Raw genomic sequence first — 23,082 nt, 5'->3', positions numbered from 1 at the left:
CAGGTCAGGACATTTTCCTCCCAGTGTTTTGCCCTAAGCCACATGCCAACAGCAGGGAACAAACACTCCATTCCCTGGATGTGAGGCAGGCTCTGGCCTTCTATATTGAAAGGACAAAACCATTCTGGAAATCTAACCAGCTATTCGCTATAGCAAACAGGATGAAGGGCCTCCCAGTATCGTCCCAAAGAATTTCGTTGTGGATGATGTCCTGCATTCAGACTTGTTATGACCTGGCGAAAGTGCCAGACCTGACGCTAACAGCGCATTCTACAAGGGTGCAGGCCGCCTTGGCCACATTCCTGGCACAAGCCCCTATACAGGAGATTTGCAGGGCAGCGACCTGGTTGTCGATCCACACTTTCACTTCGCATTATGCCATCATCCAGCATGCCAGGGACGACGCAGTTTGGGGCAGACCAGTGCTTCAGTCAGTGAACCCTGACCCGTGAGCTCTGACCACTCCTGCAATGGTCTGCTTGGGAGTCACCTACTTGGGATTGACATGAGCAAGCACTAGAAGAAGCAAAAACGGTTACCTAGCTTCTCATAACTATTGTTCTTTGAGATGTGTTGCTCATATCCATTCCAAGACCCATCCACCGTCCCCTCGAATGGAGCCTCCAGCAAGAAGGAACTGCAGAGGCAGTGGATCGGCAGGGCCCTATATGCGGCGCCTTGAAGGCACAACTCCAGGGGGTGCTCAGGCCAACCTGATGGGTACCGCTAGGGAAAAAATCTTCCAGTGACTGTGCACACAGCGTACATACACCTATTTGGAATGGACATGAGCAACACATCTCAAAGAACAACAGTTACAAGGAGGTAGGTAACCATTTTTTTACTGACAAAAGTGCTAGTGTAGATATAGCTTTAGATGCCCATCCTAGATACAGTGGAGTAGAATCTCTTGTAATTGTGCCCTTCATGAGACTTACTAGTGTGGTGACTTCATTCAGAAGAACACTCTTGCTTTGCCTTGACCTGTTTTCTTTCTGCGCTATAGCAGCGACATCAAACTGGCATTAGGAAGCTACGTGGTTTTTGCTATCAGGGATTCTCAAATGATTTCAGTGTTGACCATACCTTGATTATGCTTTGTGGACCCCCTTCCACCCACTTGTGATCCCATAATATCCCTTTGGCTCCTGCACCAATTTCTGACATGGAAAGTAATATTGAGCAATATATGTGTGTACTTTATCAGCCTTGAAATGTGGCCTAGCTGCTGGAAGTGAGACAGCACCATAGGAGGCCCATGGGTGGTTCACAGACCACAGGCTGAGAACCTCTGAGCTATGTAATTCCTATTTAAAGTCAATTGGCATCACATGGCTAACAACCAGCACAAGTCTTTGAAGATTTATGGGGTTGTGTGTCCCAAGCTCCATTTTTGTTGGTGGTGGTTTTTTAAGGCCTGTTTCTGTCCTGCAGTGTACAAGGAGAACTCTTGAAATCTGTGTTCCTTGAGCAGCTCATTGAGACAGTTATATTTCCTATTTCCTGGCCACAGGGCTTGCCTGGCTTACCCTTAGTCTGATGCACTATGCTAAGGTGTATTTGAAGGGTATTAAAGAAGCTTATCAGACTCAGAATAGACGTCCCCATTTCTTCTCTGTTCCTGGCCTTGCCGGAAGTAGCTAGGTTATGCCTATGGATAGGATACAGGATTAGAAAGGTGAGTTCTGTGTGAACGTGTGGATCTGTTTTCACCACTTCACTAGACTTTTATCTTTACTAACCATCTAGTTATCTTTCCATATCCTTAAATCTGCATAACTCTGAACTTGTCTGTTGTCCCCTCACTGCCCCCTCCCCTCCACACACATACATACATACATACATAAACCTTCATGGACAGATGCTTCAGTAGTGTCACCCAGCTGTGCTGAGAGTGCAAGTGAGGGGAATTGAGGACAGGGTTTCCTTCACACTCTGGGGCCTTGGCTACACTTACCCGCTAGTTCGACGGCTGGAAATCGAACTTCTGGGTTCGACTTATCGCGTCTAGTCTGGACGCGATAAGTCGAACCCGGAAGTGCTCGCCGTCGACTGCGGTACTCCAGCTCGCCGAGAGGAGTACCGCGGAGTCGACGGGGGAGCCTGCCTGCCGCGTGTGGACCAAGGTAAGTTCGAACTAATTCGAACTAAGGTACTTCGAACTTCAGCTACGTTATTCACGTAGCTGAAGTTGCGTACCTTAGTTCGAATTAGGGGGGTAGTGTAGACCAAGCCTGGGGCTCCCCTGGCGCGTGCTCACACCACCCCTCTCCCATAGCACAAGTTCCCTCCAGCTTCCTTGCTGAACTAGATTTTAGTTCCTTTCCCTCTGTTTCTCTAGCTCCTGAATGAAAGTGGCAGGAGGAGTGTGTTCACCCTCTGTAGGGGAAGGTACATTAGAGAACGAGCTACGGCTGAGCCGTTTCTTCTGAACTGGAAGCAGTACACTCAGGATTTGAAATGGAGTTTGCCCCTATACGCCACGAGCCTCAGAATGAGGGACCTCGCCTAGCATGTTCTTTGGCGTAATGTCAGCAGGGTTTACCTTCAATCACTTACCTCTTTGGTGCTAGGTGCCCATTAGCTCAGAATTAATGCAGGTTTGGCAGGCTGTTGAGACTGGTGCAGTGTGCTTATTTTTACATTCTCTGTGAGTTCCTTCCAACTGGAGAGTCAGTGCCCAAGATGATACTAATTTGGCATTGTCAGACCTCGTTTGTATTGCAGCAGTGTTTTTCCTGGTGTCTTGCTGTTAAGCTGCAGCTAGGTGATTTGTGTAGAAGCTAGGGATGGAGGCAGTCAGTGTCTTTACATATACCCTGCATGTGGAGATGAGCCACTTCGTTCATCTGTGTGTACATACACATGCTTTCTATCCAGACTGAGGACGTTTTAAAGAGCCGTGCCTCAGTCTAGTGTGTGTGCTGATTGGTGGGAGGATAATTGCACTTACAGCAGGTAATAGCTAGAGTTGCATTAATTAAGCTACTGCTATATATTCAAGACAGTACTGTAATCTAGAGTGAGGTTTCTAGAGCTTGTCACACCACCAATAGCATTTTAAAATAAAGCCACCCGCAGCATCATTTTGAGGACATTTTCATTTTCTTTTTGATACATTTCAAGGGGAAGTCCACTCACATTCTTTTTAATCCCCAGAAACCTCTTTTTAAATCCCCCTCCCCTCCAACCGCAGTGCCATGTTTTAGTTAGTTTTTATGGGGCTAGCCTGGGGTGAGGCTGTGCCCTGTTATATGGGAGATGAGGGTTTAGGAGCCAATTCCAGTCTGGTGAGGGCTGCAGTGGCAACCCACTCAGCCTGGGGGGATAGCATGTCCCTAATGCTCAGCAGCCCACACCTTTTTGGTTCATTGTGGCAGCAGCAGTGTTGAGCTCTAAAGGGAGTCCTGGGCAGGCTGCCTCAGCTGGAGCATTGGTGGCTGCAGTGTTTTGAAAGCAGAGGGTCTGTTTAGCACTCCAGAAGGGAGGCAGAGGAATCCCCAAGGGGATTGCATGTAAAACCTGAACGTGGCATAATGATCTAGGCAAATGTTCAGTTGAAATCAACACTTACTGCAGTGTCAAATTTGAAATGAGCTCTCTCCATCACATACACTCGGTTGGTAAAGATACAAATTCCTTAGAACATCCACTTGGGAACGATAGCCTGTCAAAAATGGCTGGGTGAGTTGACATGGAATCAATTAAAGTCCTTTGAACATCCTGTTCCTTTAGCAAGCATGTGTGGCAGCTTCCACCATCCACAGCTGGTCAGCGTCATGCTGGCCAATGCCCAGCGGGAGTCAGAGTGATGATAGACACCTACTAGAAAACCAGGTCTGAAGCTTGAGGGGCGATTAGTCAGTCCCAGCTCCTTCCTTTAACCCTCTAAAGTGTTAACCATCACATGCCATGAATGTCATTTTTTGTATTTGGAAGTAAATGAGATGAGTTTGTATAATCCTTAACAGGTCATTATAAGGAAGGTGAATGCTCTGTGTGTGTTAGACACCAACATAATACATCCATTTATCAAGAAGCAAATGATCTTCTCTGAATAAAAAGTACTTAATAGAGAAAGCAGGCAGGCTAAGGAAAGGTAGTGCAAAGCCTCCTGAGTCTGAATTGTGAAAATAATCTATATTCCTGACGTGAGCAAATCTCAAGGAAAGCATTAATATGGCAGGTCCTTGGGAAATCAAGCCTATAATTCTGCAGTGAAACTCCTGCTCAAGATGTCTCAGAAGGCATAATCCTGTTCAGTCGAGGGAGCCTTAGGGGCTCTTACACTCTAAAATGTGTCCTTAGGTTAGGTTAATTTGGGGAATGTTAAGCATTGTTATGGTGTCTGGGTAGCTGCCTACTTCAGGGAGCACTATAGAAAAGAAATAACACAGAGGAGCCAAGCGCTGAAGGTATCTTCCTGCCACTGTGTCAATATGGGATATTTTTGAATCCCAGGACATGGGGATTAAGGCATGCAATTCCTATTGGTTTTTAATTGACTAATACCGTGCACAGTGTACTGGAAATGTTCCCATAAAGTCCTCACTGAGGCAGAAAGATGCTCTGTAGCTGTGAGGCCTCGCCTCAGATCTTGGTTGTACTAACCACTACTTGATGCCCCCTCCCCCTCCCTGGGGTTATAATCCATTGTGGAACTTGGACTGTGCCAGGCCCTTGGCTCTGGTGATCAGGCACTGCCTGAGCTCCATGGCAGGTCAGGGAGTGCACAGTCAAATAGGACACTGGTAACTTCAGCTGACCCAGACTAACCACAGATGGCCCTCATTAAGATCGGGAAGAGATCCTAGAACTCAAGTTGCATTAGTCTGGAACACCAGTGCTGCATTTGCATTCTAGAAGTAGGAGTGTTCGCATCTGAATGTGCCCTGAGGGGCTTTGTTTAACACTTCTGTATCTTGCAGTGATGGAGAGGCTCTCGGAGGGAATCCTATGGTAGCCGGTTTCCAAGATGATCTGGATCTAGATGACAAAGTGCCCAGTAAACCCTCATTGGCAGCAGAACTTGTACCAAGCAAAAATATCACTTTGTCAAGTGAGGAGGAGGCGGAAATGGAGGATGCTGTGGTCACCATCGTGGCTGATGAAGACATTGACATGGACTACGACACACAATGGTATGAAGGAGTATAGTCTACTAGCTAAAGTATGGAACTGGGAGTTGGAAGGTGTAGGTCTTTTTTCAGTCCTGCCACTGTCTCGCTGTGACCTTAAGCAGCTCACTTAATCTCACTGAGCCTGTTTTCCTAGCTGTAAAATGGGGTTATCTGACCTCACCAACTTTGCAACTGTTCACAAACTAGATTCTCTGATGGAAGGTGCTATGGAAGTGCATAGTAGTATTATTAATCCCCATCCAGATTTTTCAGTTTTGATGAAATTGTAACACACAAATGCAGCCAAAGGGCTAACTTGATTTGTCATATCACACTCCACAGAGTGTGAGCCCCTCTTGATGAGGGAGCGGCTCAGCCTTCTTCCCAAATTTGAACAAGAGGAGTTGGGTAAGCTGTTGAGCACTTTTTCATAGTGGGTGTGGGTGGGTCTCAAGCCTCACTGCATAGGGCATGGAGGGTGCTTGTGATGCCCTCTCTGCGCACCAAAACAAGCAGCACTTTGGCATAGGGGGAATGGCATTGCTGCTCTTGCTGGAGAATGGAGCCTACAGAATATGGTGTAAATTGCATGGAATGTGAGGTGTGCCGTCATAAATAATGCAACAGGGCTTGGCCCACAAGCAAATGCATTGATCTCAAGTATTTGTGTCCTCAGGGACGTCTGGGCTATCTTTCAGCATTTGACTTACTGCCAGAAGGATTTCCAGGGTCTGAGTGCTATGTATAAAACCTATAGAGCCTCATCACTGCGTAGGTGTAGATTAGAGAAATCCCCTAGAATAGGTTCACCTAACTGGTTAGTTACCATTAGTCACTTTGCTTCACTTGTGTAATGTGGGAGATGAGGAGAGTAGACATGGAAGAGTATAGGAAAGAGGTGGAGCCTCTTGGTTTTCCTTGAACACTGTCACTATCTGAGTGTCATAAGAAAGATAACGCATGTGTGTTAAGATACCTCCAATCTCCCAAGGGCTCACAGTTAGTCCTGGTGAAAGAGCATGCAGGAGAAGTGGTTTGGAATGAGCTCATAGGACCAAAGCCATGGGTTCCAACTTGCTAAAACTGTGACTGTATAAATCCCCTGCTTTTAATCCACGTTCCTCTCTCCTAGCCAGTGCTGCCTCTTTAGAGGATCTGAACAAGGAAATATTCGTCTATATGAACGCGGTTTCTAACAAGATCAACTAGTTTTGCTTCCCTCTTTCTGTATGATCAGGGAGACCTCAATTGTAATGGAGAAAAATGTTAGTCAGACATTAACTTTCCAGGGCCCCTGCTGGAGTCTGGCAGATTCCAACATCTTCCTTACTCCAACGGTCCAACCCTCTGAAACAGCCCATTGGGGCAGCTTAATTGTGTGGTGGGACCCCTCCTGATGGATCCAAGGCAGACAGTTCCCTCTGTTTCCCCCACACCCGGCTCCTTGTGACTGAGTGGGCCCACAGCCCCTGCACAGCTGGGATGTGATGGGAGGGCACCAAGCTCACCCTTTCATTGTTGTTAGAGTTGTAGCTGACAACTTGTTTCCTTTTTTAAAGGTCTTCCAAAAATTCAATGAAACCACAAAAGGAAGCAGCTTCCACCAAAGCACCTGACCAGAAGCCTCAAGGCAGCTTGCCTCCGCATTCTGGATTTGAGAAACACAGCAGCACAAAGCTCCCCACAGATCTGCCAGCCACTGGAGCTGCTGCTCCTACAGATACAGCATCAGTCCAGGCACAACGGACTACTTCCCTGAACAAGGGCTCAGCTTCCAAACTGAAGGGGAGCAAAGAAGAAATGCCTGAGGAGTCTGACAGTGATCAGGAGGGACCGATAGCCACCCAGATGCTCTCATTTGTGATGGATGACCCGGACTTTGAAAGCGAGGAGTCTGATAGCCAAAGGAAGAAAGTGGTAAATAACGTGCATGTGTCACTGCTTTCTAGCTCAGCCTAGAAGCAGCAATGGAGCGATGAGAGCTCTTGTCTGATCTTCCAGTATCCCAAGAGCAGCAGCTGCAAGATAAGAGTTAAACAATCTGAAGAGCATTATTCAAACACAGGCCATTAAGCTTCTTCTCATTGTTGAAGCTGAATGGTAGCATGTCTCAGTTGCATTTTTATGTATATAGATTAGGGCTGTCAAGCAAGTAAAAAAATTAACCGCGATTAATCACACTGTTAACAATAATAGAACACTTTATTTAAATATTTTTGGATGTTTTCTGTATTTTCAAATATTTTTATTTCAATTACAATACAGAATACAAAGTGTACAGTGCTCACTTTATATTTTTTATTACAAATAGTAGCAATGTAAAAAACAAAAGAAATAGAGTATATTTCAGTTCCTCATACAAGTACTGTAGTGCAATCTCTTTATAATGAAAGTTGAACTTACAAATGTAGATTTGTGTACAAAAAATAACTGCATTCAAACATAAAACAATGTAAAACTTTAGAATCTACAAATCCACTTAGTCCTACTTCAGCCAATCTCTCAGATAAACAAGTTTGGTTACAATTTGCAGGAGATAACGCTGCCCACATCTTGTTTACAATGTCACCCGAAAGTGAGAACAGGCATTTGCATGGCACTGTTGTAGCAGGCATCGCAAGGTATTTACGTGCCAGATGTGCAAAAGATTCATATGTCCCTTCATGCTTCAACCACCATTCCAGAATATATGCGTCCATGTTGATGATGGGTTCTGCTCGATAACGATCCAAAGCAGAGCGGACCGACATATGTTCATTTTCATCATCTGAGTCAGATGCCACCAGCAGAAGGTTGATTTTTCTTTTTTGGTGGTTTGGGTTCTGTAGTTTCTGTATTGGAGTGTTGCTCTTTTAAGACATCTGAAAACATTCTCCACACCTCGTCCCTCTCAGATTTTGGAAGGCACTTTAGATTCTTAAACCTTGGGTTGAGTGCTGTAGCTATCTTTAGAAATCTCTCATTGGTACCTTCTTTGCATTTTGTCAAATCTGCTGTGAAAGTGTTCTTAAAATGAACAACATGTGCTGGGTCATCATCCGAGACTGCTATAACATGAAGTATATGGCGGAATGCAGGTAAAAAGAACAGGAGACATACAATTCTCCCCCAAGGAGTTCAGTCACAAATTTAATTAATGCATTATTTTTTTAACGAGCATCGTCAGCATGGAAGCATGTCCTCTGGAATGGTGGCCAAAGCATGAAGGGGCATATGAATGTTTAGCATATCTGGCACATAAATACCTTGTAACGCCGGCTACAAAAGTGCCATGCAAATGCCCGTTCTCTTTCAGGTGACATTGTAAATAAGAAGCGGTCAGCAGTATCTACTGTAAATGCAAACAAACTTGTTTGTCTTAGCAATTGAATGAACAAGAAGTAGGACTGAGTGGACTTGTAGACTCTAAAGTTTTACATTGTTTTGTTTCTGAATGCAGTTATGTAACAAAACAAAAAAATCTACATTTGTAAGTTACACTTTCATGATCGAGATTACACTACAGTACTTGTATGAGGTGAATTGAAAAATACTATTTTTTATTTATCATTTTTACAGTGCAAATCTTTGTAATAAAAAATTATAATCTAAAGTGAGCAGTGTACACTTTGTATTCTGTGTTGGTAATAGAAATCAATAGATTTGAAAATGTAGAAAAACATCAAAAAATAAACAATAGATTTAAATTAAAATCTATTGTTTAACAGTGCAATTAATCATGATTAATTTTTTTAATTGCAGTTAACTCTCATGATTAACCCCAAAAATTAACTGTGATTAATTGACAGCCCTAATATAGATTATTCTCAGTAACTGCAGATAACTTCTGAGCTCAAGCAGCCGCTTGGAATGTATGAAACCCAAATGCTGAGGATTTTTCATCTGGAGCTTGGCGGGGAGAGAATGGGGAAACGGGAGGGAGGGAGGGTGAGTGTGTGTGCACATTTCCCTGTCTTCAACCCAAGAATTGAAAAGCCATGGTGAAGTTGTGTTGAAACCTTCCTTTGCTTGGCAAAGCCTATTGAAGCCCCAAATGCCTTTATAGAGGGGCAGTCCAGCATATAGCTGAAGTTGGGGTATACATAGCATATCCACGACATTCACAACATAGGCTGCAGCTGCTCAGCTTTAACATAGATGCAACCTGCAAAAGGCTGCCTAGATCAGAGAGGACCTGGCTTCTCCTCGGGCCTTCCTCCATATTAAAGATGAGGGAATTCAGTGAATTCTTTGAGATCCTACAGTTCGCTGTTGTGGCCTTTACCTGAGCAAATTCTGGATGTCCCTGCCTTAGATAGTCCACAGTAGAACCATTAGGCCCATCTGTACAGAAACAACTAGCCATGATTGACTGTGTAAAGAAGCCCCTATGCTTACAGACAAAGTACTGTATACTGAGCCAGTAACTATAGAGGGGTCCTGTAGAGTTGGTTTGATGTGTTCACCTTGCGCCATGGTTGTGTGGGGAGAGTCACTGTCCTAGTTTGTCCAGACCTTGGCCATGTATCATACTGGCCTCATTCAGTAACACTCCGTTCTCCTAGCATGGCCAATGCTCGCCGTTCCAAGCATTTCACTATAAAAACAGTGCCTTTCTGAGCAAGGTTATGACTCCTTGTACCTGATTAAACAGCAGGATTTGCTGGGAAGTGCTGCGTCAGGGAGATATCCGTCCACAGAAAAACTCTTCTTCAGTGCACAATGTGTTGGCCAGGTTGAGCAGTGAAAGAAGCTGTGCCCCCTCCACTAACGGGGAGGGCTGCACAGAGGCATACAGAGCCGGAAAGGCAGCTCAGCAAAAGAGGCAGATCACGTTTGGACTAGTGCTAAGAATATTGTAAAGGAACGAAGTTAATTCCTTAAGTGTCAAGTGGCAAACATGGGGAGAGGTCTGTGCTCCAGGATCGGGCCACAGCTGTCTCCTTTTCCCCTCTTGCAGGGTGAGAGGAGCCTTCTGAGGCTTTACCTGGCCCCTGCAATTTCCCAGCTTTTAGCCTCTATATCATGGGAGATGCAGCTCCCTCTTTCCTTGAACAGAGGAGTTTGCTCCAGCCCCATGAAATGATTCCCCTGGGTGCGTACTGCCTTTTGACCCCAGGATGGCATGGATTCCCCTCGGACTCTTCCAGGGCACAATATAGGTTTGAGTTCATTGTATTTGAAGGTTTTCCAGGATGGCAGTGCCCATTTGTGCAGTTGGTAAGTCTGATGCATCTGGGGCTCATGTTTAACTCCACAGCGCCAAGAGGCTGGCCTTTTGAATACAAATGTTAAGCACCACAGGGCATTTCACACCAGAGCTACAGTTCCAGTGCTGTCTAGGCACTTCCATCGTGGCATAAAATAGGTACAACTGCCTTTTGGATAAAACTGTGACAGTTTATTGAAAATAGCACCCCCCAGCTCCCCTTTAGAGAGCAGAAATGTATCCTAAGTAGAGGGGAGATGGGGCTTTTGCTTGAACGATCAGTTTAGACTCCTTGGTAGCTGAGATTGGGTCCATGATGTGTCTACTTTCATTCTCTAGGGTGAATTCCCAGTCCGAGAAGACCCCTCTGACATCTCTGATGAAGACACCTCGTTAGCAAAGCCTCCACAGCCCATGAAGCCTACAGTCCACTCCTTCAAGCTGAAAAATGACTCTGATCTCTTTGGCTTGGGTTTGGAAGAAACAGGCCCCAAAGAGAGCAGTGATGAAGGTAAAAGTAGGTCATATGTCTGAGCCACTCCCGAGTGTGATTGTCCTGCTGGGTTTTTCACTGCACTGAGTAGGTCCAACGTTAAGCAAATCAATTTTGCATTAAGTAAAACACTCCCAACTTCACCTAACGCCCTGTGTGAGCATTTAATGAGCTCTGCCAAAGCATAATTAACTTTTTCGCTTTCTCCCATGCCTGCCCTGACTAACCTCAGCTGGGAGAGCACTTGCTGAGGCCTTGGGAAAGACTACTGTGCTTTTCCCTGCCCTGCTAGAAGTAGAGGCACTTCTTGAGAGCCTTTTCTTGAGATTTCCTGTCCAGCTTTGCATGCTTAAGAATCTGAGTCTTATTGTGGGTCCTCCCATCCCAAGAGCCAACCATAGCTTATGCGGAGAGGTTTCTATGGATGGATTGGCGTTACCACACAACTGCTTCCTATTCATCTGCCTGGGAAGTAACCTGGAATTATGGGACGTTAAAGACTCTTCATGATTGAGGGGTGGGGGGGAGCTGTAAGAGGTGTAGAAGGGGTTTGACATTGATTAGTTGTTCTAAAATTATGATTAAGATGTCAAAGCCTATCCAAGGTCTATCAATAACTCACATGTAATTTTGCCTTGCTTTTACCTGTTTGATTTCCCATAACCTACACTGCCCTGTTGTGTTGGGTCTGATAGGTTCCTGATAATGATGGAAGAGGCCAGGTGTCAGCAACTTTCAGTGTTGAACTGAGGTGTAAGTGACTTGAGTGGGCAGAATTGCACTTCAATGACTCTGTTCTCTCCTCTGAAACCCCACCCCAAATAGTGGGGGTAGGTAATTGCTTATCTGTCCCAAGGGTGTTTACATGGGATCCATTCTGTCAGCCCTTCTGCTCAATGAATCCATGATGCCAGAAGGGCAGAGAATGAAATGGTTTGGACTGTGGTGCCATCAATAAACAGGCATGTCTCTTCAGTCAGACCCAAACCGTGCAGTTTAGCTGCTTCCCCAGTGTCTAGTCCTTGAACTGGTGGATAAGAGTAAGTTAGCTGAAGCTTTGCACAGAGCAGATGGGAGGGATGTTGGCAAGTATGCCGGAAGATCTAGAAGGTGCAGCAGGATTGGTGTCAGTCCTTGTTGTTAGAGAGTAAGCTCTAAATGTATGGGTCCTCCTGGCGTTAGTTTTCCTAAGCAAAGAGTTTTTAGCAGAAGGTTGTGATCTTCCCTTCCCTCCTTAATGCAGGTCTTGACACTATTATCCAGCCTTTGTGTCGGCCAGTTTACCACAGATACACTTTACATGAACAGCCCTTGACAACCACTCAGGAGCTTCAGCTAACGCAGGATTGGCCTCCTTGGCAGTGATAGGTGCAGAAGACTTGTTAATTTTTGAAGTCTGCGCTGGTTTCCAAGTCATTTCCAGGTGCAATTCAAGGTGTCGCTTTCACTAACTAAAACCATAAGTGTTTTGGGTCCTGGCTAGCTTAGAGACTGCTTTACTACTTATCATAGAAATGTAGGGGTAGAAGAAACCTCAAAGTCATCAAGTCCAGCCCCCTGCATTGAGGTGGGATCAGACCATCCCTGTCAGGAGTTTGTTCAACCTTTTCTTAAAAACCTCCAGTGATAGGATTCCACAGCCTCCCTTGGAAACCTGTTCCAGAGTTTAACTACACTTATAGTCAGAAAGTTTTTCCTAATATCTAACCTAAATCTCCCTGGTTGTAGATTAAGACCATTACTTCTTGTCCTACCTACCTTCAGTGGACATGGAGAACAAATAAATCACCATCCGCTTTATAACAGCCCTTAACGTATTTGAAGATTATCAGGTCACCTGAGTCATCTTTTCTCAACACTAAAAGTACCCATGTTTTTTAACCTTTCCTAATAGGTCAGTATCTGGTTGTTTTTTTAGTTGCTCTCCTCTGGACTCTTTCCAATTTATCAACATCTTTCCTAAAGTGTGGCACCCAGAATGGGACACAGTACTACAGAGAAGGCCGTTCCAGTGCCAAGTCAGCTCAGTTACCTCCTGTGTCTTACATACAATACTGCTGTTAATACACTCCAGAATATTAGCCTTTTTCACAACTGCATCACATTGACTCATTCAATCTGCTATCCATTATAACTCCCAGTTCCTTTTCAGCAGTATTACTGCCTAGCCAATAGGGATGTAAAATAGTATTAGTCTTACCGGTTAACCCAGCTTAACCATTAACCCTGAGGCCTGAGTGAGTCAGCACAGTCCCAGCTGCGCCGGCCAGCCAACCCCAGCCCCTCGGGCCACAGCAGCCGGCCAGCCAACCCACCCCAGTCGCAGTCCTGGCTGGAGCCATGGGTCGCACCAGCTGACCCTGGCCCACAGCCCCTATTGGCCAGAGCCCCAGGCCGTGCCGGCGGGTTGACCCCAGGAGCAGCCCCAGGCCTTGTGCCCGCTGACGGGAGCAGCCCCAGCCCCTCTCCTTTTAATTGGTTAACCGGTCAATTTTTTAAACAATAGTTATCACCAAACAAGATACAATTTTGAAGCGTTGGTCAAGGGTCTGACCGACCTCCCGTGATGACCGGCGCCACAAGAACAAGCAATCCAAATCTTTGGTCATTGGCTTCGACCATTTTACCATACGTATCCACTGTCACCATGGACCACTGGGTTTTGGAGATCATCCGAAGGGGTTATACCATCCCCTTTACCACCATCCCACCTACCCATCCCCCTTCCCTGTGCTCCTTGTTCAGGGATCCTTCTCACAAGCACCTGTTGAGACAAAAAGTATATCACCTTCTACAGTTAGGGGCCGTGGACAATTTTCAACACAACACAGAGGGAAGGGATTTTATTCCCATTATTTCCTGACTCAAAAGGAAAAACTCAACAAATTTGTGCGTACCCACAGATTCAAAATGGTCACACTGAATTCTACCATCCCTGCGCTGGAAGAGGGGGACAGGTTCTCAGCCCTTGATCAGCAAGGTATTTATTTTCACATTACCATCTATCCTGCTCACAGATGATTCCTACGATTCACAGTGGGATAAGATTACTTCCAATACAGAGTACTACCATTCGGACTGTCGAGGGCCCCACGAGTCTTTACCAAAACCCTAGTGGTGGTAGCTACTCACTTGCGCAGATGGGGAATACCGATATTCCCATACTTAGATGAATGCCTACTCAAAGGCTCTACCCAGACTGAAACATTATACATCACTCGACAGACCATCTCTTTTTCACTCCCTAGGGCCACAAATCAACAAAAAGAAATCTAACCTAACTCCAGTACAACAATTGGATTTCATAGGAGTGCACCTGGACTCAGTGGAGGCCAAAGTATCGCTGCTGATGCTTTGATTCATAGCGATGACCTCCTTCATATCGGTGGCCTCAGATAGCCCGTGAATGTTTGCACGCCCCTGCCTACAATTCCTGGGATATATGGCGGCCACCGTTTCATTGTAAAACATGCCAGAATACACCTGCGCTGCCTTCAAGGATGGCTGAACTTGGTAGATATTCCACAAAAGCACAGCCTACACAAGACTCCACATTCACTACGAGTGTGGACAAACCCAATAAAAGTTTGCGCAGGCATCCCGTTTCAACAGGATCTGCCATCCATGCAAATCACAACAGATGTCTCACTGATTGGATGGGAAGCTCACCTAAACCAACATACAATCCAAGGCAAGTAGTCCCCCGTGGAAACACACTTACACATCAACCTGCTTGAATTACCTGCAGTCCGCAACATGTGCCTACATTTCGTCCCTATTATACGAGGCAAAACTATACGGGTCTTGACGGACCATTGGCCATTACCTTTGAAAACTAATGGTGATCGGGGGAGGTCCCAGATGACTGGAAAAAAGCTAATGTAGTGCCCATCTTTAAAAAAGGGAAGAAGGCGGTACCGGGGAACTACAGGCCAGTCAGTCTCACCTTAGTCCCTGGAAAAATCATGAAGCAGGTCCTCAAGGAATCCATTCTGAAGCACTTAAAGGAGAAGAAAGTGATCAGGAACAGTCAGCATGGATTCACCAAGGGCAAGTCATGCTGACTAACCTAATTGTCTTCTATGATGAGATAACTGGCTCTGTGGATGAGGGGAAAGCAGTGGACATGTTATTCCTTGACTTTAGCAAAGCTTTTGATACGGTCTCCCACAGTATTCTTGCCAGCAAGTTAAAGACGAATGGACTGTAAGGTGAATAGAAAGCTGGCCAAATCGTCGTGCTCAAGGGGTAGTGATCACTGGCTCCATGTCTAGTTGGCAGTAGGTATCAAGCGGAGTGCCCCCAGGGTCGGTCCTGGGGCTGGTTTTGTTCAACCTTCATTAATGATCTGGAGGATGGCATGGATTGCACCCTCAGCAAGTTTGCAGATGACACTAAACTGGGAGAAGTGGTAGATAGGATTCAGAGGGACCTAGACAAATTAGAGGATTGGGCCAAAAGAAATCTGATGAGATTCAACAAGGTTAAGTGCAGAGTCCTGTACTTAGGATGGAAGAATCCCATGCACTGCTACGGACTAGGGACTGAATGGCTAGGTAGCAGTTCTGCAGAAAAGGACCTAGGGGTTACAGTGGACGAGAAGCTGGATATGAGTCAACAGTGTGCCCTTGTTGCCAGGAAGGCTAACGGCATTTTGGGCTGTATAAGTAGGGGTATTGCCAGCAGATCGAGGGACGTGATCATTTCCCCTCTATTCGAAATTGGTGAGGCCTCATCTGGATTGGAAAGAGTCCAGCAGAGGGCAACAGAAATGATTAGGGGTCTGGAGCACATGACTTATGAGGAGAAGCTGAGGGAACTGGGCTTGTTTAGTCTGCAGAAGAGAAGAATGAGGGGGGATTTGATAGCTACTTTCAACTACCTGAAAGGGGGTTCCAAAGAGGATGAATCTAGACTGTTCTCAGTGGTAGCAGATGACAGAACAAGGAGTAAGGTCCCAAGTTGCAGTGGGGGAGGTTTAGGTTGGATATTAGGAAAAACTTTTTCACTAGGAGTGTGGTGAAGCACTGGAATGGGTTACCTAGGGAGGTGGTGGAATCTCCTTCCTTAGACGTTTTTACAGTTAGGCTTGACAAAGCCCTGGCTGTGATGATTTACCTACATTCCATTAAAAAGCCACACACCAACGCTCAAGAGGCGGTCCTGAACAAATTGGATGTGCACCGTGCCTTGGTGTTTTATCTGGACAGGACGAAGCCCTTTTCAAAATCACCTTGACTTTTTATGTCAACCACAGAACAATTGAAGGGCTCTGCCATATCGACGCAAAGATTATCTAAATGGATATCCAGCTGTATCATATGTGCTATTCACTACACACTGAAGCCCCTCCAGGCATCGGAACCCATGCAACAAGAGCTTTGTGTAGGAATGCTATGGAGGTGGATAATGTTCCCATTCTAGACCTCTGCACAGCGGCCACCTGGGCTTCTGAACACACATTCATGAACCACTATGCAATTACTCTCGGTTCAAGCTCAGACACACCACTAGGCCTCACTATACTAGCCTCAGCAACGAACTCCACTCCAAAGTCCCTTCCATCCTCATGAGGGCACTGCCCTACATTCACCTGAAGTGGAGCACCCACAGGGACATCACTTGCAGAAGAAGAGGTTACTCACTTTGTGCAGTAACTGAGGTTCTTCAAGATGTGTCCCCCTGTGGGTGCTCCACTCCCCACCCTCCTCCCCTCTACTTCAGAGTTCGCAATAAGGACTCTATGGTAAAGATGGAACTGAGGAGGTCGGGACGCGCAAGCACTAGATGAAGTGCCAACGGCACTGCAAGACAGCTACCGCACACGCACATCCCAACCAGGCACTGCTACTGAAAATCTCCGATCAGCAGCGCCGGGACCCACCGACACCTGAAGAGGAGCACCCACCAAGGGGCACATCTCGAAGAACCTCAGTTACTGCACAAGGTGAGTAACCTTCTCTTTTTTTGAAATCCATTGTCCTTATTATTCTGCTGCTCTCACTCCTTCCTTTCCTTAGACTTGTGAAATCATCATTTCGTGATCACTTTCACCCAAAACAAAAAAAGCCTTCAGCTTTCAGATTCACAACCAGTTCCTTCCTGTTTGTCAGAATAAAACCCCATGTTTACTTCCTCCACTCTCTGAAACAAAAAAATTGTTCCCAACACATTTCAATAACTTACTTCATATTTTATAAAAACAACAAGGAGTCTGGTGGCACCTTAAAGACTAACAGATAAGATCTTTAAGTTGCCACCAGACTCCTTGTTGTTTTTGTAGATACAGACTAACACGGCTACCCCCTTATACTTCATATTTTACCTATTGCTGTATTACTTTTCCAACAGATGTGCGAGGTAGTTAAAGTCCGTCATTACTATCAGGTCTTGTGTTTTACATATTTCCAATGTTTGTTCTAGAAATGCCTCTTCCTGAGTTGATGGTCTATAACAATCCTTGCCATGACATCAACCCTATTTTTTCACCCTTTTATCTTTACCCTGAGACTTGGAACTGATCTGCCTATCACCACCTTCTGGACCTCAGAACAAGTGTGTGTATTCTTGATTCACCTCTTCCCTTTTTATCCTGCCTGTCTTTCCTGAACAAGTGTACTCCTCTGTACCAATATTTCTGTCAGGAGCTTTATCCCACCAAGTCTCTGTGGTGCTAAATTATGACTTAATTATGTACTAATACTTGCAGTTCTTCCTGTGTATTCACCATACTCCTTGCACTTATGTATAGACATCCGAGATGTTAAGTGTATTCTCCCACTAATTTCCTCTTGTTGCTTCTATGTCCCTATTGTAATTTTTAATGTCTCTTACCCTGCGCCCCCGCCCCACCAGAGATGCTCTTTCCCTTCTTCATCAGATAGACCCCATGTCTTCCCAGAATACCTCCTTCCTGGAACAGCATCCCATAATCAAGGAAGTTGAAGCTTTACTGACAACACCATCTGTGCAGCCATATATCCATCTCCAGGATGGACATGTCCTTACCCTCAATTGGGAGGATGGATGAGAACACAACCTGTGCCCCCTCTCCCCCAACTTCTTCACCCTTGCTCCAAGAGACCTGTAGTCACTGCTGATCTGCTCAGGGTCACACCTGGCAGTTTCATTAGTACCCAGAGGGATGAATGCACCTCGGCAACCTTTCCATAACACCTCAGGCAACATGCATGCGGGGACATCGTCAGGTTGACAGGTGGATGCCTTTATCCCCCTCAGAAGGAAGTCTCTGACCACCAGCACCCTACACATCCTCCTCTTAGGTGCAGTGGCCATAAACCTCCCAGTCTTGGGAGCAGGTGGGTCCTCTTCAGCCACTGGGGTCTGCTCCTCACCTCCTATTGCAAGTACAGTATACTAGTTCTTACTCTTAATGGATGGGAGGGGTGGAACACAACCTACTGCCCAAAGGGGCAAGCAGACAGTCCTTCCTCCTTTGGTGCCACTGTTGTTATTGGTTGTTGGCGAGCATCCTCTATCCCAGATGTTTCCATGAGTATCCTGTCGATGAAGTCCTGGTGCTCCCGGATGCTATGCAGATGAGCCGCCACCTCCTTCAGGTCTCTTCCCTGCTTCCTGATAGACTTCACCGCCAGACACGCCTAACACCAGCTGGATCCTGCTGCCTGGCTTTCGTCAGCAGGGCTTGCAGGCTGCATTCCAAGCAAGTCAAGACCAGGGCCTGCGTGGAAGTCTCCAGGTTCAGGATGCCAGTCTGGTGGGAGACGACCCCAAGGGCAATGCACAGTTTTCCTCCCATTGTGGGTTCTGGCTTGTAGAGTATTTGTAAGTTAAGGAAAGTGTGGGGAGAGAATCTCACAGCCCTACTGTGACTCTCTCCTCAGGGAGCCCGGAAACATAAGCCACTGTTACCTCTCTGCCTGAGCAAGAGAGAGCTATGCTGGAGCTTGACTGTGTGTCTGCTCCCTGCCACACCACTGTCCGCCTCACCAGCAAATTCTTTGAGATCCCGCCAACCTAACCTTTGCGTTGCAGGTAACAGTCAGTGAAACCCGAATTCCCCAGAGACGTCTCCCTGCAGTGTCCAGTCGGTTACTGGACACTTCCAGAAATTACCAAGTGTGCTGCTTGTAAAGAGACTAGCTGAGGACCCACACCTCACTTTAATACAGAGCACTGAGATGGTTTCTAGTAAAACTCAGAATAAGTTGAATAATAAAGACCTGAGATTGAAGGGAAGAGACCGGTCTGGATACAAACAAAACAAAACTAACCCACTTCCTAGTGTCTGAGACGCAACTTCAGCAAGCTGCAATCTTTCCCTAAGCAGCTTTCTCACTTCCATCCCACCCCCAGGCTCTCCACCCTGGGTGCTCACAGAACTAGAGGGTGCCAGCCACTCTGTCCTCCAAGGAATGGAGAACAAATGGCATTTTGCCTTTCCTTCTATTTCCCAAAACGCATTGATTTGTCCCCAGGAGTTGGGATGGCCTCTGCTGTTTTTCTCATCTTACTGACTTTCCATCCCCCTGTTGACTTGTATGGAAATGGGGTTTCCATTGTTTTGGTTCCACAATGCTTAATTTACATTAGAGACAGGGAGACAGCTGCCTTCCCACCTGTCAGGAAGAGAAGCTGTTTCTCCCTTGGTTTGGTCGCAGACTTTAAAGCACACTATCCATAATGCCTCATATTGTATTAATATTGACATTTCACAGTGATATTGATCAGTGTGTGATCAGCTTTCATAAGATCTTACTCATTACACTTTGTATACAGCAGGGGTGGCCAAACTGGCTCTTTTACAGTTAAAGTGCAGCTTGTGGAGCCCTCCTCCCCCCATTCTCCACCTATCAGACTTGGTGGTGGGAGCTTGGGACCACTACCTTTCAGCAAGGTGGTGGGATAGGGACTTCTGCGTAGTGGGGAGGGAGGACTCGAGGCTTTAGCCCCACAGGGCGCTCCTGCCGGGGCTTGGGGCTTCAGCAGGAACAGGGCTGAAACCCCGAGGCCTGGCAGGCACCTCCTGAGGTGTCCTCTGGCTCTCAAACTTCTGAAGATTGTTGTATGCTGCTCGGCAGGTCAGTAAGTTTGGCCACCCTGATATACAGTATTATTTACTATAAATCAGTTGATTCAGTTGCTTATTCTTTGGGGGTTCAAACCCCCCGTTTTCCCCCTGGGTGTCTAGACTCCGAGTGTCGCACCTGTCTTCTTTCACTGGTGAACTCAGCTGGCTAGCTGCCTTCATCTTCTTGTGCCCTATTGTGGTAGTCAAGATCAGCTGGGATGCTTCTGTCAACAGACCCTAGAGTTGAACTGAAGGGTTGGAGGCAGTATGTTCTCAGCAGCTGCCCTTTTACTAGGGAATTTAACTGTGAGTTTCTGACCTGTAGGCCAGGTGGGTAGGGTTTATCTGTTTGCTCAGGCTTTTCCAGGAGGAATGTAGTGATCGGATCTGTTGAGGTTCCATTTAGGTGACCCCAGTCAACAAGTACATGTCAGTGATATTTGAATTAGTAATGGACATAGCTTTATAATTGTAAAGTAAAGAATTTGTAGCTAACATCATGCTAAAGCATGATTCCTGGGCAAGAAGCTAGTTTCTCAGTGCCATGCAGTTTGGTGTTGTGAATCAGGATCTCCCCTCCATTCAGCTGTAATGCACCGTATATAGTGTCCTCCTTAGCAGCAGGAAAGCAGGGCTTTTTTGTGGAAAATGCATCATTAGCCATTTAATTTTGCTAGAGAAAACAACTTTTTGGGTTTTTTGTTTGAACAGATAAAGAGAAACATCCTTCCAAGGAGAAAAAGAAGAAGAAAAAGAAGAGCAAAGAGGTGAGGTACAGCATCATTCCCCAGTGTAGACTCCATCGGCATATGTTCCTTGCTAGTCAGCCAGAGGGGGGCTGGCATGCTACAGGGAATTGTGGCTGGCCCTGTTAGTGGCTGGTTTCTCTTCCATATTCCAACCCTGGAGAGGCAAGGAGATCTGCAGTCCCCAAGTCTCCAGGCTATTAGCCACTTTCCAACTAACAAGGAAACTTGTAAAACTTAAGTTTAAAAGTTAAAATCAGAGATGTAATGTAGTACAGGATTTGATTGTACAGAGCATGCATATAGAACAGACAGCATATGTGCTATCTAGCAACACAATTCTCTCAATTCAGCAGTGTCCAAGAAAGAATAAATCTTAAGAGCTAACCAGAGATCATCAGCAGATCTGTTCTTCAATGAGGTGCATCAGTTCAAAACTTTCCCAGCTCTGTGTAGCTCAAAAGCTTGTCTCTCTCACCAATGGAAGTTGGTCTAATAAAAGATATTACCACACCCACTTTCTCTCACTAAACTTGTTGGCATTCTGACTCGCCATCCTTATCTGACAGGACGGCTAGTGTAAACCAAACATTGCTCCCAGTCTATAATAGCAGATGGTTCCGACATCACTAACCCATCCCTCCTAGATATTGGACTTTATTCTTTCCATATAAAATTCCCACAATAGGTAGGCTTTCTCCCTAGGGTCCCACTTTCAGGATGATGCATGATGGGTTACTGGTGCCATTAGAAAAAAGCTTTCTTAATTGCCTTCTCCTCTTGCAGGAAGAAGAGAAGTCTATGAAGAAGAAAAGCAAACACAAGAAGTGCAAGGAGAAGGAGGAGAGCAAAGATGAGAAGAAGAAAAAGAAAAAAAGGAGCAAGGAGAAAAACGATGAGATAGATGAACTGGAGGCCTTTCTGGGAGGAGGAGCCAGCGCCAGCAAGCAGCAAGGGGGCGGGGACTACGAGGAGCTGTAGGCCTGCAATGTGTACAATCCGCGGACTCCATTGGTGGCTGCCCCCAACTCTCCATATGAGCCACGCCAGGACGGGTACAGATGTGTAGAGCTTTGGCTGTCTGCCATAAGTACTATCGAAACAGAGATGGTGGAACAAAAAAGCTTTACATCTGTGTGTGCTGTTCTGGTGCAGCCATTGTGTGGAAGGAGAACACAGCCGTGGTATACTTGAGGAAGGTTTAAAGGTTAAAGGTCACAGTATGGTATCGTGGCAATGAGTTATCATTTCCCCCTACCAATGTCTAGCCCTCTTTCCTTTTTCCAGAGAGTTCCAATCTGGTAGTTGGCATGGTGTGGGGAGGGAAAGGTGAGTGGACCTGCTCCCACCCCCACCATATTCCACTGCTGCACCCCTGAAATTCCTGTTTTAATAAATAAGTGAATGCAGCAAAACATGCCATCTGAATGCATCGTGCTGTCACCTTGTGAATAATCAAGTCTTTAAATTTTTATCCTTCCTATTTTTTTAATGAGAAAGGTGTTATTGGCCGTTGCCCCATAAGGCAATCGACAAGCTTTAAATTAGCAAAATATCGTCTTGTACAGCTCTTAATGAAGCAGCTGCAGGGCCTGAAATAAAGTGAGTATAATTTGGGGATATTTCTGCACAGCAGCATAATTAACTCTCAGGGGTGCTGCTTTTGGAATCCATGTAGCCTCATTGATTCCCATGGCCCCATTGTCTCTGGCACTACCTGTAAGCCGCTGTGCAGTTGGGAAGACAATGCAAAGTTATCTTTTTGAAAAGAAACTAAATTGACACTTTCCCTTAAACACCCCTTGACACCCCGGCCTTCAATTTGAATACACTAGCAATTCAGCTCTACAGCACCTCTCAGGGACATGACTGCCGAATGGAAATGGAGAGAACAACATTTCAAGAGAGTTTACAGAAATGCATTAGCATGGCAAGGCTTTCGCTTCTCAGGGCATGCTGTAAAACAAAGGCTGCCTCTGCACCGAATGGGGAAACCACTTGGACAGGGGAGAGTGTCCCTCAACTTCTGCAGACACTGAAAGCCAGGTTTACTAGGCCACCTAGCAGTTAGTGCAGGGCACTTCCTTGCCCAGAGTAGAGTGCAGGACCTCCTCTTGTCACATGAGCTTTGAAAGCCTTTTAATTTTGGCTCTGATATCAAAGAACCATGGATCAGCATATGCTCAGCGGCATAGGTCATGGATGGTTATTGACACCTTTGCCCTGCCATTCATGCCTTCCACTGTCTTGGTGAGTGCCCCCCCTCCATCTGAGTGGCCCCTCTCCCCACACACACATCTTTAAAGGGTCTGTTAATATTCAAAAACAACGAGGAGTCCAGTGGCACCTTAAAGACTAACAGATCTATTGGGCATAAGCTTTCGTGGGTAAAAATCCCACTTGTTCAATTGCATTTGAAAAAGTGGGTTTTTTACCTATGAAAGCTTATGCCCAAATAAATCTGTTAGTCTTTAAGGTGCCAC

The 23,082-nt window shown here is 45.9% G+C and overlaps 1 protein-coding gene across 2 annotated transcripts in view; it reads left to right on the top strand.

The window, feature by feature from the left end:
* RABL6 (RAB, member RAS oncogene family like 6) overlaps window positions 1-22,019 on the top strand; it is a 124,305-nt gene extending 102,286 nt beyond the window's left edge. The window contains exons 11-15 of one of the 2 annotated variants that reach the window (XM_034793636.1): window positions 4,929-5,141; window positions 6,680-7,034; window positions 10,648-10,819; window positions 20,565-20,620; window positions 21,386-22,019. In XM_034793636.1, the coding sequence (XP_034649527.1) occupies window positions 4,929-5,141; window positions 6,680-7,034; window positions 10,648-10,819; window positions 20,565-20,620; window positions 21,386-21,580 (991 nt within the window). In that variant the 3' untranslated portion in view covers window positions 21,581-22,019. Of the gene's footprint in view, window positions 1-4,928; window positions 5,142-6,679; window positions 7,038-10,647; window positions 10,820-20,564; window positions 20,621-21,385 lie in introns of both variants that reach the window. The other variant, XM_034793635.1, reaches the window with a different exon arrangement.
* The last annotated feature ends 1,063 nt before the right edge of the window (window positions 22,020-23,082 follow it).

Source organism: Trachemys scripta, chromosome 17 (genome assembly GCF_013100865.1).
Source record: "Trachemys scripta elegans isolate TJP31775 chromosome 17, CAS_Tse_1.0, whole genome shotgun sequence".
Lineage (NCBI taxonomy): Eukaryota > Metazoa > Chordata > Testudines > Emydidae > Trachemys > Trachemys scripta.
This window is presented reverse-complemented; position numbering and strand designations above follow the sequence as displayed.